The 14,645-nt window shown below is 38.2% G+C and overlaps 2 protein-coding genes across 3 annotated transcripts; both read left to right on the plus strand.

The window, feature by feature from the left end:
- The first annotated feature begins 2,034 nt into the window (after window positions 1–2,034).
- Window positions 2,035–5,458, plus strand: LOC147301626 (uncharacterized). Its single transcript, XM_086283387.1, has 4 exons — window positions 2,035–2,711; window positions 3,565–3,663; window positions 3,932–4,030; window positions 5,332–5,458. Exons 1-3 carry the CDS (start codon window positions 2,348–2,350, stop codon window positions 3,979–3,981), a joined length of 513 nt encoding a protein of 170 aa, XP_086139513.1. The 5' UTR covers window positions 2,035–2,347; the 3' UTR covers window positions 3,982–4,030; window positions 5,332–5,458.
- A 506-nt stretch (window positions 5,459–5,964) lies between these two features.
- Window positions 5,965–13,035, plus strand: LOC147301627 (uncharacterized). 2 transcript variants are annotated; one of them, XM_086282675.1, is made up of 4 exons: window positions 5,965–6,345; window positions 7,696–7,791; window positions 9,213–9,319; window positions 9,954–13,035. In XM_086282675.1, exons 1-4 carry the CDS (start codon window positions 5,982–5,984, stop codon window positions 9,990–9,992), a joined length of 606 nt encoding a protein of 201 aa, XP_086138801.1. In that variant the 5' UTR covers window positions 5,965–5,981; the 3' UTR covers window positions 9,993–13,035. The 2 variants fall into 2 exon arrangements, with proteins under 2 accessions (XP_086138801.1, XP_086138800.1); XM_086282674.1 differs by lacking the exon at window positions 9,954–13,035 and having other exon boundaries at window positions 9,213–9,394.
- Window positions 13,036–14,645: the final 1,610 nt, after the last annotated feature.

The raw sequence follows: 14,645 nt of genomic DNA on the forward strand, positions 1-14,645 counted from the left end.
GAAGCCACTTGATCAGCTGGGACATGATGAGCTGACGATCAGTTTTGGCTCTCATGTTTTCGTTACTTATCAAATCATATGTACTACTAGTACTACTTTTTTAGCATTAGAGTCAGTATTAGAGACAGTTTGTCCTCTTCTGAAAGTTATTTATGATGCTATCACAGCTTTTGATAGCTTTTGATGTACAACAATGTTGCTGTTGAAGTGTTGTTTTACTATTTTGGTACCATCATCAAAAATCAGTCAGTAAGAGCTGAAAATCTGTTGTATTAACTGAAACTGCAGATGTTAGGGCAGAGGCGTGAAAAGCTGGTATGGCTTTTTGTGCAACATTACAACAGCCAAACTGATTGTGTGAAACAGGAAGTGTAGAGCAATAATTTGTCAATCACATCAGAGCTGAGCTGCTTTCAGACGACTCCGTCTTGTTGTGGATGCTGAAGCTGATCATGGTTCTCCTGTGGATGATCCTGTTGGTGATTCTGCTCTGTGCAGAGGCCGAGAACGTGATTCTAACTCTAACCTGCTCTTATGGCAGTTCAGGTAAACACTGGTACAGTCAGTTCAGATGATGCATCAGGTGCAATGTGTCACTTACAGTTTCTATGTACTGCTTCTTGATTTTGAAGCCAACGTTTAATTCTGAGAAACACAGAGTGATTGGATTGAATGAAGGACATTTTTTATGCTGTGCACATGTTCTGCCTCATCTCATATAAGCACCCAGCTTCTTTTACAAAAAAAAAGAAAGCTTCTAAGTTGCAATGTGTAAAAATAAAGCAGCAAATAAAGTACTTTATTTTCAGGTGGTAACAATGATCAGTAGGACCTCACTTAAATAATTTTACTGAAGCTTAAATGATGACAGAGCTGTAGGAATGAACTCTAATCTATAAAAGCACCATTATGCACTAACACACATGTGGAAGAAGACGTTCTTATCAACTCAGAGCCTCCAAGTCCAGCAGCAAACATGCTGAGATTGAACTTTCTTTCCTTTCATTGTTTTAGTGTTTCAGTATGTTGGAGCTCCCTGCTGCAGGTCCACCTGAGTCAGAGTGTCATGGAGACATTCATGATCTGATCAGCCTATGAATGACTGGCTGTTTAAACCAATCAGGAGAGTGCTGCGTCTGAAGGCTGAGACCTTAAAACAGTTAACTTTCTTGCATTTGTATTAAGCTGTGTGGGTGATAATTGATTTTTAAGCAAAAGAGTTAAGTCCCTATTTTAAAATATATTTCAATCAGTGCTCCCACTCAGCTGATGGTTTTCAGTTGGAAAACCATCATTGTTGGCTGCAGCTGAGTGTGAGGTGACTGGCATGGTGATCGTGTCATGATTCTCAAGTGGAAACGTGCAGAGTACCCACTTCTAACTGGGTAAAAGATGTTGTTTCAAGTGAAGTTTTAGGGAAATCGGAGCAGAAACTTATCAGACAGACTGGTGCAGCATGTGAAGTGGGGGGGACTCCGCGCCACTCTGTGGTGCTGAAGAGAGAGCTGTGCTTACCATTGCAAAGAAAATGGGCCCTAGACCTGGAAGTTGCAGCTGGACTGGACATCTCTCTTAAGGGGAGCTAGCTTAACTACCACTCAGTAAATGAGTTGTTTCTCTCGTTTTGTGGTTGTGTCCTGTTGACAAATGCTGGGACAAAGCTGAGGAAGACAGCATTTTTTTATCATGTAGGATGAGTTTGTTATTGGTTTACGGCTGTTGGTTTACCTGCTCAGGTTCAGGTTGCGTGTGCGTGTCCATAGTTCAGCTGACCTTCGCCCTGCCAGGCTAAGTAAACAGTCTTCCAGCCAACCCAGGTGGCCTTGCATGGAATGGGAAGGAACAGACTAAACACAGTCGTTATCAGAGTGTTTTGTTCAGCTCTGGCCTTGCAGTTGGCGCCAGAGGGGTATCCGCATAAGTGATGGTATTTTTTACTTTAGTGCGAACAGCTCATATGAATTTCGAAGCAGTTCTGCAGTCCAACACTGGTCTCTCAATCTCCCGTTGGAGAGCCGTGAGCTTGCGTTCTGTGATGTTGTCATTTCTTGTGCTCAAGCAGCCAATTTCTGAGAACTCACGGCAGTGTGCCTCCCCGAGATGTCATCCGATGAAGTATGAAGCTGTTAGAACCCACATTAACCCACATGCCACACTACTGCCTGGAAGTGGTAAAGTTTTAGTTCCTGTGCGACATTAAGGGGATTTGTTTTCGGTTTTGGTTTTGTTTGGTTTTTTCAGACGTCACACTGACTGAAGTCACCATGTAAAGTAGGAAATGTAGAGCACTTCTGTGTCAGAGTCCATCAGAGCTGAGCTGCTTTCAGACGACTCCGTCTTGTTGTGGATGCTGAAGCTGATCATGGTTCTCCTGTGGATGATCCTGTTGGTGCTTCTGCTCTGTGCAGAGGCCGAGAACGTGACCGAGGTCAGAGGAGAGCTGGGGACCAATGTCACTCTAACCTGCTCCAATCAGACATCAGACCCACACTGGTACATGGAGATCCACAGTCAGTTCAGAGCAGGTATTGGCCGCAGTTTTTCCTCAGCAGGCTCTACCTACTGCTCTCCTGGTTTTGAAACCAAGTTCTCAATCACGGGAAACAAACTGATAATTAAAAACTTGACAGCAGAGGACTGCAGGCTTTACTTCTGTGGCATCAAGAGAGATGGCAGCATTCAGTTTGTGGAATCTTTCCACCTCGTCTCAAGTAAGTAGCCAAGTTTTTTTTTTTTTTTTTCTTTTGCTTATTGCTGTAAAACATATGAACATATGACTAACAAATGATTAGTTAGTTCTCAGGCTTTATGACGTATTTGCAGAAAAGCAGGTTTTGAGCAGGCTAACAGGATTTCTCTTTTCTGTTTTGCATGTTTTAACTTGTTATCTATTACCACGTTCTTTACTTTTTGCATTCACTTTGTTCTCATGTCTGACCTTCATAGTCATTAGTATTAGTAAGTGTGAGAATGAATGCAAATGGAATGAGATCATGTGTTATTTTTTTCACATCCAAACTTCCCACCATTTGTTTTGACTCAAACTCTCCTCTGTGAAGGTCCAGCGTGGTGGGTTTTAACATGTCCTGAGATACTGTAAAAGAAAACTTTGGCAGTTAAAACCTAACAAGTAATAACTCAACTTGTGAGCTTGATATATTTTTCTTTTTCCTTTTTTGGAACACTGGGTACAAAAAAGTTCCTTGCAGCTTCAAGGTTGGATTTCATAAGGCAAACTGCTGCACCTATTCTGATTTCCTTGATTTCTTGAGTGAAAGCGATCCTTTCTTTGGATAAAAATAATAAAAAGAAATTAATAATTAACACAAAAACCCCAGCAGAGCAATACGATGGTGTATTGATACAGGTAACTAGATGGGTTTTTTGTTGTTGTTGTTTAAAGAAATAAGAGTTTTTTCTATCATGGCTGTATACTACCTTATATATCTGATATATGAAAAGTATGTTTTTCAATGAAAATTTATAGATGGTGGGCGTGTTTCAAGTTGCTGATTTGTAACTATAACATGTTCTCAGTTGATCTTTTTGCCTCTTTGTTTCCAGATGTCATTGTTCCTCCCAACGACCCACAGAACGACTGCTATAAGAGTCACCTCATCATCATCTGTGTCTCAGTGGCTGCCTTTGTCATTCTAATAATCAGTGAGTGTGTCACAGTAGATAAATTTAGCACATTTTCTAACTTCAGATCACAGTATCTAATGTTTGAATAGATGTTTCTGGCAGCACATATTAGAAGTGTTGGTCAAACTTCAGTCCGTATTTCTTTTAATCATTTTGCACTGTGACCAATCAAGTGAGGAAGCAGCTTTATACTGTCAGCGACTGCACAGAAATCTGTGTATTATAAGAATATATCTAGATCTGTACATCTGGATAAACAAGAAGTGACTCACAGCTCTGTTGGCAGGTTTTGTCGTCATATTGCTGTGCTTGAAGAGGAGAAAATGCTACGACTGATGCTTCAGGTCACATCTGTAATGCTACAGAGCTACTGCGGGCTGTGCAGGTAAGTAAAAACTGTGACTGCTAACAAAACTGATGCTGTGTGTGCTGCATAAACCATGACTACTGACAGTACTGGTACTAGGATCACTCTCTATAATGTTTAAAAAATGTTCGGCTGCTATGATGAACGTTAACAGGCATTAAGTCGTAATGACAAAATGGAAATATGCATGTGATGTCTTCTGAAATTAATAGAATCTAAAACAGCTTTGTTCATTTAAGATTCCTGGTCTTTTATGTTTGCTGCTTCAGATCATCCAGGTGTGCGTTATCACAGTCATACAGTTTTCCCAAGACAGGACGTTCCAACAAATTCTCCCCAGTCCACCATGCAATAGTATCCTCCTCTGTCACACTGATCTTCTCTGAGGTCTTCTTCTTTTCCTCTTTTACTGCCTGGCAGCTCCATATTTAACATAATTTGTCCAATATATCTATTACCCATCCTCTATGTGCGCCCAAAACATCTCAGCCTTGTCTCTATAACTTTTGATTTACCCCATTATTAATGTTTTCATGTGCATTTGGATGAGCTGCATCAGGGACAAACATAATCAAAGCCTCTCTAACTTTAGCTCCAAACCGCTCAGCCTGAACTGTCCCTCTGATATACTCATTTCTCAGCCATCATCTCCCAACTGTACATCAGCAGGTCTCACTGTGGTTGGGTTAAAGTCATACAGAAATGGTTACTTCAAATTATTGCTCCTAAAGTTGCTTCTGTGAGCTATTAAATCATGAATTATATTTAGTTTTTCACAAAACTCCTTCCAGCTTCCAGTGGGCTCAGCAAACACTTTTCTGGTGGGTTTATGGCCTCAGGAGCTCCTTTCAGGTCTTACTGAATAAAACATGATGTTCATTTAGGAAGTCATGGTAACATTAGTGCAGAAAGAATGAAAAGCAGGGCATAACTTAGGGCAGGGCTGGTGCCTTACTCAATTGTGAGGTATGGTTTCTTCAGGAACACCAGTGTTTTGGCACGAAAAACATGATGATCAAGTCAAATGAATGAGATGAACCAGGGTCAAAATATTATCTTCAAAGCCAAAGTGAAGCAGCAAAAACCTCATTTTTCCTAATATAGACTTGAGTCTGGCTCTAAAAAAGACAGTTGCCCACAGACCCACATGTTAAAATGCTAAAAAGTTTTGATCTCTATAGCTATTTTACTCCTTCAGTGTTGCTGCTAACGCTGCAAAGACTATCACTGTAGCTATTAAAAGTTACAGTGATAGTAGTAATACTATCTAATAGTACTACTTGTACTACCCTGTACTGATTACTCATTTTCTGTTTCAGGGTAGGCGACCCTCTTTCAGCAAGACATCACGGGATTTGATTCATTCATTTCATTTTTTCATGTGTAGTATCAGTACACAGTATATTTCATGATTTGTTGTAACAGTATTAAAAAGTAATTTGTCTGCTTCCACTTTGTTTCACTGTTTAATAAAAATTACATTTATTACAATGTAATATTTGTTCTTTTAATCCATATTTCTATTTCTAATCTATTTCTTGACCGTGGGAACATTTAAGAAGATCAGAAGACACCGTACAATTTAAAATGAGCCTTTTATGTCATGTAGCAGCCAGTCCAAAAAACAAAACAAAAAAGCTGTTACTTTAAACATGTCACTGTCATCTCTGGTACAATGATTTTGCTGTTAAAGTTGCTGTTGTTCTCATTACTAGCGTCACTACTGCAGTATTGTCATTAAATCATTGAGCTGCAGAAAACAGTTGAATATGTCTAATACTAAACCAAGCTACTGAGTTTAAGCAAGGGTCAATGTAATTCTACTTCCTGAGCGCTTGTTCGTTTTTGTGGTTTTTAAAAAAATCTGATGTCATATCAAGTGACCATCTGAAAAAGGAAGTGTAGAGCACTTCCCTCTTAGAATCACATCAGAGCTGAGCTGCTTTCAGACGACTCCGTCTTGTTGTGGATGTTGAAGCTGATCATGGTTCTACTGTGGATGATCCTGTTGGTGCTTCTGCTCTGTGCAGAGGCCGAGAACGTGACCGAGGTCAGAGGAGAGCTGGGGACCAATGTCACTCTAACCTGCTCCAATCAGAAATCAGACCCACACTGGTACATGGAGATCCACAGTCAGTTCAGAGCATGTATTGGCCGCAGTTTTTCTTCAGCAGACTCTACCTACTGCTCTCCTGGTTTTGAATCCAAATTCTCAATCCTGGGAAACAAACTTGTGATTAAAAACTATACAGCAGAGGACTGCAGGCTTTACTTCTGTGGCATCAAGAGAGGTGGCAGCATTCATTTTGTGGAGACTTTCCACCTTTTGTTAGGTAAGTACCCAACTTTCAATTTACTTTATTGCTGCAAAACAAATTAGTTGGTGTTCAGATCGCATGATGTATTTGTAGAAATGCACATTTTGAGCTGTCTAACAGGAGTTTTGACTGTTTCAACATGTTTAGGAAAGCTGTGACCACATTCTTGCAGTAATGTGGGATGTATGTGAATATTTGTTCTTAACCTCTAACAATACCATTGGGCTATGGTGACAGTCTTTTAAGCCCATGTGCATGTGAGCATGGATAGACTCGTGGTATATGGCAATAAACACACATGTAAAATGGAAAATATGGCAAATGTGTTTGTTAACAATAAAATAAAATTGAGGGGCAAAAAGAGTTTTGTCTTCTTCATCAATACAGCAGTTATGCAACAGGAAAAAAAACTGATAATACTCAATAAGTAAAGCATTGTTTTACAATTATGGTGGCGATGAGGCTGAACAAGTGGTCTGTTTGTGGAAACGTCTACTTTTCATAAATCATCTTAATCTGGTCAACAGACATAAAACTTGTCTATAATCTACTGACTTGTGCTTTACTGATTACTTTGAGGTCACCATTGGATCTAGCTGGAGGTGAGGGTTTCAGTAGTATTGTAGTCATATGGTTCCTGATTCAGAATAATTTGACTTTGATGACCATTCTGTTGAAAATTATGAAATCAATACGTTGAGAAATGAGCTCAAGTGCTACATTGTCCCCGCCCCCACAACCAATAGACAGCAGAAACTAAAAATTGGCCCTTCTTTCAAATGCCTCCACTAAAAAAGCATCAGAAGAGCTATTCTGCCGAATACTGCTGTCGTCACAGATGGTGTGAAAGTGTGCTTGACCATTGGTGTCTTGGCTCCATGGTAATACTAAACACAAATAAAAAAAATAAAAAAAAACAGTCCTCTTTAGTCAAATTAGGATGAGTGGCGAGGAACTCGTGTCCCATTTGCTTTGTGTTTGTACTTCATGTGTGAGCATTAGATCAGGGCACCAACACCAGAAGACATCTCGTGCATATCTAAATAAGAACGAGTTGTATACTTACAGTTGGTAGGTAGCTGACGTTCTTGTTCGTGTGTCAATTAAATATTTTCCTTTTCTCTACATTTAAGTTGCCTCAGAAATCAAAGTTAATTTAACTTGTTAGTACCTTAGTTTGGATCACTGGTTGTGATTGGAGATGTGAATCTTCTGCACTGTTTTCAGAATAATTTGTCAACAAAATGCCCCGATTGGAAACTTTAATTATCATAACTGTAACGGTTCTAAAGAAATAAAACAATACTTTTTTTTCTTTTTTTCCATTGATTATCTCTCCTTTGTTCCTCTTTCATCTTTCTCCAGATGCCTCCAACAGCAACCTGCTGAAGGACTGCATCATGACTCAGTTCATCCTCATGATATCCGTCTCAGTTGCCGCTGTCATCATCCTGATAATGGGTGAGTGTGAGTGGAGATAAGTTTAGGAGATTCTGGTCTGAACTGTAAATACCGACATCCACTACTGGACGAGCCACACTATTCACCGATGAACACGACCCAAATTTATCTATCACAGCGTTCACTGGAGCTTTAAAAGCTGGTAATTTAAAAAAATAATAAAATAAAATGAAAAATGACTCACTGACATCTGTACTAAAGGAACAGTTAGGACACGAATACATGAGCTCAGCTACATGCTCTGTCCTCATATTGTGACCTCTGGTTTGGTAATATTTGCACAGACTTTTTGAGAAGAGCATACTAATAGTGTTAGTCACATTTAACCTGAGGCTTGTCGCCCATGATTAATTAATTTCAGTGCTCTGATGTGTTTTATGTATTTTTAAACATGATTCTATCTTTTCAAACACACTAAAGTTTGATATTTTAAGTATTTTCTGATTAACTTTGATCAAAAAGTTCTTTTAATATCAGGAAAAAGAGCCTCTACAAGAACACCCACATCCTTCATTGACTGAATCACAATCATAACACAATTTCTGATCTTTCATTAATGTCTGTTGTTAATCGACTGATCTGTTGCCCAGCAACCATTAGTAAATAGTAGAAATAACTGCTAGATAGTTTTTGTACACTATTTTCCTTATTTAGTTCTTTAACATAATATAATATATATATTTTTTTTTTTCTTTCGAATATATCTCTAATTTAGGTTTTCTTGCTGAACCCTAATCGTCTGTGAATTTCCCCAGTGTGGGATTAGTAAGTTTATGTCTAGGAAAATGATGATGAGTCCATCATTTATAATTTGTGCCAATCCAAATCACTTAAAAAAGTATGTCAACAACATTCACCTTAGTGAACAATGCTGATCAAACGGAGTTCTTGTAGTTTGTATTTTTGACGTGGGTTTTATTTTTTATTTTGAGTTTTTGATTTCAAGTCAGTAAAGCTTCAGTTTGTTTGTTTTCTCTCATTTCAGTTTAGCTTTTCTAAGTTTCAGTTTTACTTTTAGTTCCCTTAAATATTGTGATATAGAGGACATTTATCATGGGATTTTCAGAACTTCAGAATAAACATTACAACCCAACCTCTCTCTGAAAAGCCAGTTAGTCATGTAGACACCCTGAGTCTCAGTGAAAAGATGAGACAAACCTCTTCAGAGAGGAAGTGTGGACAAAGATGTTCAAATTGACAAATAACCTGTATATTTTTGTTTTATTTTAGTGTTTCAGTAATTTTCTTTTGCTTGAATATCTTATTTGATTTATTTTGTTGTTGTTTTTTTATTTTACTTGACTAAATCATTTTGAGAATAGCAGCAGTATTCAGACCGGATCATATTCTTACATTCATTATGAGACATTCTGTCCTGACTGTGAGTTTGAAGGTGGAGTGACTCAATGATCTGTTGGCAGGTGGGGTTTTGGTACTGCTGTGTTCGAGGAAGAACAAAAGCAGCAAACAGGTGGAAGAGCCTTCAGCTCACATCTACGAGAACGCAGAAACACTGTGGGCTATTCAGGTAAACAAACCTTCCACTGTTACTGACAGAACTGATACTGTGAGTTTTAATTTTGCATTACAAATATTTTTCTAGCAACTCCACAATCCTATATATCTGTATATTTAACACAGAAGAGGATATCACATTACAATGCTGTGTCACAATATAAAATAGCATCATACTATAACAATCATAGTGTATGTGAATAGGTTTGTACGCTGTCTGCTTCCCATGGACAGTGTGTGGGTTTGCTACTCTAGTCAATTTAAACTGTATGAAGTCTTCATGGCCTTGAGTTTGCTCCATGTCCACACAGTTAGATGTAGCTGGCACCATTTAACCACACTTCAGACCGATTATGATCAGTTCAAAACACAGATACTAGTGCTGAAAATGTTCATTTTAGGCCTTCAACAAGGAACTTAACTAACCAGCCGTAGAGGTCAACGCATTATCTTTTTGAGCTGTGTAGCACTTTTCTACTCTGAGCACCCACAATGCATAGAATCTGCTGAGCCACAGTCACCTCTCTAAAAACTGTTTTATGTTTGCATCTGGTGATGACGCTGCTATTGGTACCTATGATATCAATACCACTGCTTAAAGTGCTAACACAATATTGCTTCTTCCCTATACTTATGTTGTGTTTCAGGGCAAGGTGATCCAGCCCTACCGAGCAAGACATCACTGAACGAGTTCTTTCAGACGCTACAAGACTTCATTTGTTGTATTTCATTGAAAAACATACAAACGTTTGCGCACGTTTCTTCTCTGCAGCAAATACATTAATTTTTTGTTAGTGCTGTCAGCGTTAATCTTGTTAAAATTATGTTAACGCCATAACCGCGTTAACACGACAAATCTGCATTAGCGAGTTAATGCGGATCGCCCCATGCTTGGGGCTGCGCAGTGTCAACGCATAGATTTGCCACGTCAATGCGGTTATGGCGCTAACGTCATTTTAACGAGATTAACGCTGACAGCACTACATTTTGTGTATTATCAGGCTTGTTGGAAGACATCTGTCCACTTCAGATGTAAAACTTTCAAATCATATGGAAAGTTGTGTATCTTAAGCTGTCAAACGCTGTCAAGCTGGAATCTGAAAGCAGACAATGGTTCAAACTTTAAGGGTTCATTTTGCAGTATTAGTATAAGGTGGAGGCAATAACAGTATTTATGATAGTAACAGAAATTTTACATAGGTAGTAGTTTTTGTTAAAGTTCTTGAAAATGGAATAGTAACCTATTAATAGATGTAGTGAAGTCTACGTTTGTGGTAGAATAACAGTAAGGATTATGGGTAGTTTTTGCAGGACCTGTACATTTTATAGCTTTACTGTCAGACAGGGTGGGGTTAGTGGGTAAAACATTTCCTGGCTTCTTCTTTTCTGCAAAGATTCTGGCAACGCCTGAAGAAAAAATAGAAAAGAGGAAATAATTGGATGTGCTAATTTTACAAACGTTTCCAGGAAATATGGCTACTCCGCATGATTTCACCATTAAAATCCTAGTGTCATCACTTCTTCTGCACACAACAACGTCTTTGTGTTACACCAGCTGATTGTATTGGCAGGTTCGTCAGACCCACTGAGATATCTGACGTACTACATCTTTTGGTGTGCAGCTGATCACTTATGTAACAGATGGTCACTACAGTCATGTGTAAAAAGTAGACTTTTGCCTTGAATAAAAGTTTATAACTCTGTCAGGCTGGAGATGGAGGGCAGACCTTTTTTCTTATTTGACTGTTTCAGACGTTTTACTAGCAGCAACAGTAACTACTGTACTGTTTGTACTTCTGCTTTTAGTTTTCTCTTATTGTTAGCAACATAGATGGTAGTAGGATTTTTAATGATTAACTTATTAATAGATATAGTAAAGGCTGCCCTAGAAGTAGTAGCCCCTTGGTTAACGGTAGTTGTACAGGACCTGTAAAACCATGCAGATAGTACAAGATGGAGTTTGTCTTTGACTCATTTGTCTGTTTCCACTTGTTTGTTTCACTGTGTAATTTTTTACTTTTTACTTAATTTTAATTTATATTTAACTGACTTTTTTAAATTTTCAAGTCACTTTCTTTTCAGTATCAGCTATGAGCTGTTGTTAAGGGAAGATTTACAATGTTCAGAAAATACATTACGATCCGAGCAGAACTTCATTTTTTTCATTTTATTTCAATTTGTATTTTAAGTTCAGTTTAATGTCATTCCTCTGTGATTTACCATCTCAACACTTACATTTCCCCTCACTAATAACATGTGTGATACATATATATGATGCAGAGTAGTTTGCAAAGAAATCCTTAATAATGGAGAGCTCCTGTAATGTCTAATTTATTAAAACAGGTTCAGACTGCACCAGCGTCTCTGAGAAATTAACTGACTGAATGAATGCACAAAGTTTAACCAGTTTTGCTGTAAATATTACCAGTTAGTCATGCAACCCTTTTAATTACATTTTTTTATTGTATACATCAAGATTAATGCTTGAACTACTGAGTTTTGTTTTGTTTTTGTTTTTTGAGATACATGATGACAGGAAATCCAAATTACAAGCACCTGATTTCACAGAGCGTGATGCACTGCCTGAAATTAAACAGCATAGAAAGTATTTAAAGTGAGCTCAGGCTTAAACATCTGCAGCAGTAATATTAATCATATTAATATTTTAATAATCCATGAAATCCATTTGATAATAATTCACAATATACAGCTACAGTTACATGTGTAGTGGGGCTTTCATAGGATTTTTTTTTGTTACTTTTTCTTAAAATAATCCTCTACCTTTTGACTGTCATGGATTTGCAGTGTAGCAGGCAGGATGTAGGACTGATAAAAAAAGGGTGAACTGAAAGAGGCAGCTTTATGTTGGCTGTAAATGACTCTTCACACATACAGGAAAGAAAACCAAAAGCAAGGAACTAGAAATATGAACTTAAATCAAAACACAATTAAACTTGGACACTAAGGAACTAAACTGGGAAACAGAGAGCTAGAAAACTACGAGGAGCACGGAGGAAAAAACACACAGCAAAGAGAATGCCCACAAAGGTTACAGACATGACAACAAGCAGGGGAAGACTGAGGACTAACATACACAGGCCGGCTAACGAGAGGATGGGGAACAGGAAGCACACATGTGGGACTAATTGATGTGATGAGACAGGGGAAAAGCAAAACTCAAAAACACTGAACACTGGAGTAGCAAAGTAACACAGGAAGCATGACAGATAGACGTGGACGTGATACTGAGACATAGAAACATGACAGACAGTGGGAACAGTGGGGACATGAAGCACAGAGACAAAAGTAACAATACCCAGGACACAGGAAAGACATAGAGACAAAACTAAGCCTGGGCATAAAACACTGAGAACAGAAACTTAGAAACCAGGAACTGTATAATACAAAACTTAAAAAGTATAACTAAACCCAAAAAACACAAACACTGGGTAGTCAGACCCAGTGCCCTGTCATTGACATTGTCTGCTAGTGGCAAATTTTAAGGTGATCACTAGAGAAGTGACAGATTTTACAGTTTGTCAGCCAAGGAAGGAGTGCAGCAAGCTTTCATGTTTCTCTTGCTTTCTTTCATGTAAAAGTTTGTTCCTCATTTCTTCTTTTACTTCCTATAAAGGTTATTGCATGCCACTGGTAGTACCAAAGGGTGCACGCTTGTGTTTTATTTTGTAGCAGTATTATGGTACTCTTTACATTACTTGAAGTGTCAGATCACATAACAATTGGACTCAATATTACATTTTCAAATAAAAACTATAGTTAAATGTATAGAAATGTGATTTTTTTTTCTCGGACCACACATTTTGGTCTAGATTCCCCCCAAAAAGAGAGACATTTTTCAAAAATCAGGCGGTCTGTCCTTCAAGCGCAAGTCCTGTACCAAAGACCTTACACCTTCCTCCATCTCTTCCCCCTGAGCTTCTCCAAAGCAACGAGGGACAGCGATGGCTTGCCACTAGTTGTTAACCTTCACTAAAGCTGTTTGTGTACTGTGATGAGCTCTGAAACCTGATTAGAACTCAGTAAGCAGTTTTATAACTACTCTTTCAAGACATTTTGAGATGAAAGTAAGGTTAAAGATTGGCCTGTAATTGGCCAAGATGGCTGTTTCAAAGTGATGGCATTTTAAGAAATTATTTAATTATTGCCAGCTTTAACTACCGTGGCACATAGCCCCTTAATAGATATAGTATTTATGATTGAAGCATTAATTAATGGTGGAACTTCATTGAGCAGTCTTGTCTTGAGTTCTCCTGCTGAGTACATCTGCACTGGATAGCGATGCACCGTAGCTCCTTTACAAAATTCTCTCCATTAACCCTTTATATCAGCTAAACCAAGTTTAAACCAACCAAAAAAATGCACATGCCAAATTTATTTACAGAGCAAATTCCATTACATGTAATGTGTGCACCAAGAGATGAAAACATAAGAAACTATATACAGTAGGTCCACAGTGTCTCACTGTAAATAAAAAACAAAGAAGTAAAAGCAATACAAATTAGCATACACACACACACACATGCGCGCACAAAAGCAGACAGCTATTATGTCTGTACCCTGGTAAGACACAACATGGCAGCTACAAGGACTCTTTCATTTATTAAGACCATCAGTGTGTATTGCTCCAAATCAAGCATATAATATTAAATGAATATTGCTGGATCAGCTACTTCTACTTAAAACATATTAGAACATGACTAAGCACAAAATCACCAAGAATAACATCTTATAAGTGCTGCGTAAGCGCGTGCGGCCTTCCAAGCTCAAAGCCTTTGCCCTCCATAGATCAGCCAGACTCGCGCTGGCTGTAGCTTTAACCTTTAATTAACTTGAGCACAACTCTAGAATAAGCAACAAACTGCAATGTGTATGGAATGATCATGGTTACATCTGCAATGGAAAATCATGTTATTATTCTGGTACCTGTAAGGAAAAAATCAAACTAAAGTTATCACCATCACTGTAATGCAAAGGATAATATAGGGTCAAAAACTTCAATTTATATTTAATGCAAAGCTGGTTATATACTTCTGATGAACTAATAATGCCATATTAAAATAATGAATGATGATGAGAAAAACATCCCCTCCTTATTCTACATAAGCCTATGATAACTAAAGGGTTTTGAGTCTGTTTCTAAGTGTATGAGTAGATGTGTGGACTCAGGTCAGCAGACAGCTGGAGTAATATGGTCAGATTTCCATGTTTGTGGAAGCTGTTTCTTAGTGCCTACACATACTGCTGCTGCTGAATCCTGAAATAGAGCATCACAGTTTTCCCAATTTCTCAGAGCCCTTGTCAGATCAGACTTTTACATT

Source organism: Aulonocara sp. 'chitande type north' Nkhata Bay, linkage group LG23, assembly GCF_057382095.1.
Source record: "Aulonocara sp. 'chitande type north' Nkhata Bay isolate Kocher_YH1m ecotype deep benthic linkage group LG23, A_spYH_male_GT1.1, whole genome shotgun sequence".
NCBI classification, from domain to species: domain Eukaryota; kingdom Metazoa; phylum Chordata; class Actinopteri; order Cichliformes; family Cichlidae; genus Aulonocara; species Aulonocara sp. 'chitande type north' Nkhata Bay.

Coding starts and splice junctions, on each gene's coding strand:
- LOC147301626 (XM_086283387.1), top strand. CDS start 2,348: ATGCTGAAGCTGATCATGGTTCTCCTGTGGATGATCCTGTTGGTGCTT. Junction 2,712..3,564: donor ATCTTTCCACCTCGTCTCAA/GTAAGTAGCCAA, acceptor CTTTGTTTCCAG/ATGTCATTGTTCCTCCCAAC. Junction 3,664..3,931: donor CTTTGTCATTCTAATAATCA/GTGAGTGTGTCA, acceptor CTCTGTTGGCAG/GTTTTGTCGTCATATTGCTG.
- LOC147301627 (XM_086282674.1), top strand. CDS start 5,982: ATGTTGAAGCTGATCATGGTTCTACTGTGGATGATCCTGTTGGTGCTT. Junction 6,346..7,695: donor GACTTTCCACCTTTTGTTAG/GTAAGTACCCAA, acceptor ATCTTTCTCCAG/ATGCCTCCAACAGCAACCTG. Junction 7,792..9,212: donor TGTCATCATCCTGATAATGG/GTGAGTGTGAGT, acceptor ATCTGTTGGCAG/GTGGGGTTTTGGTACTGCTG.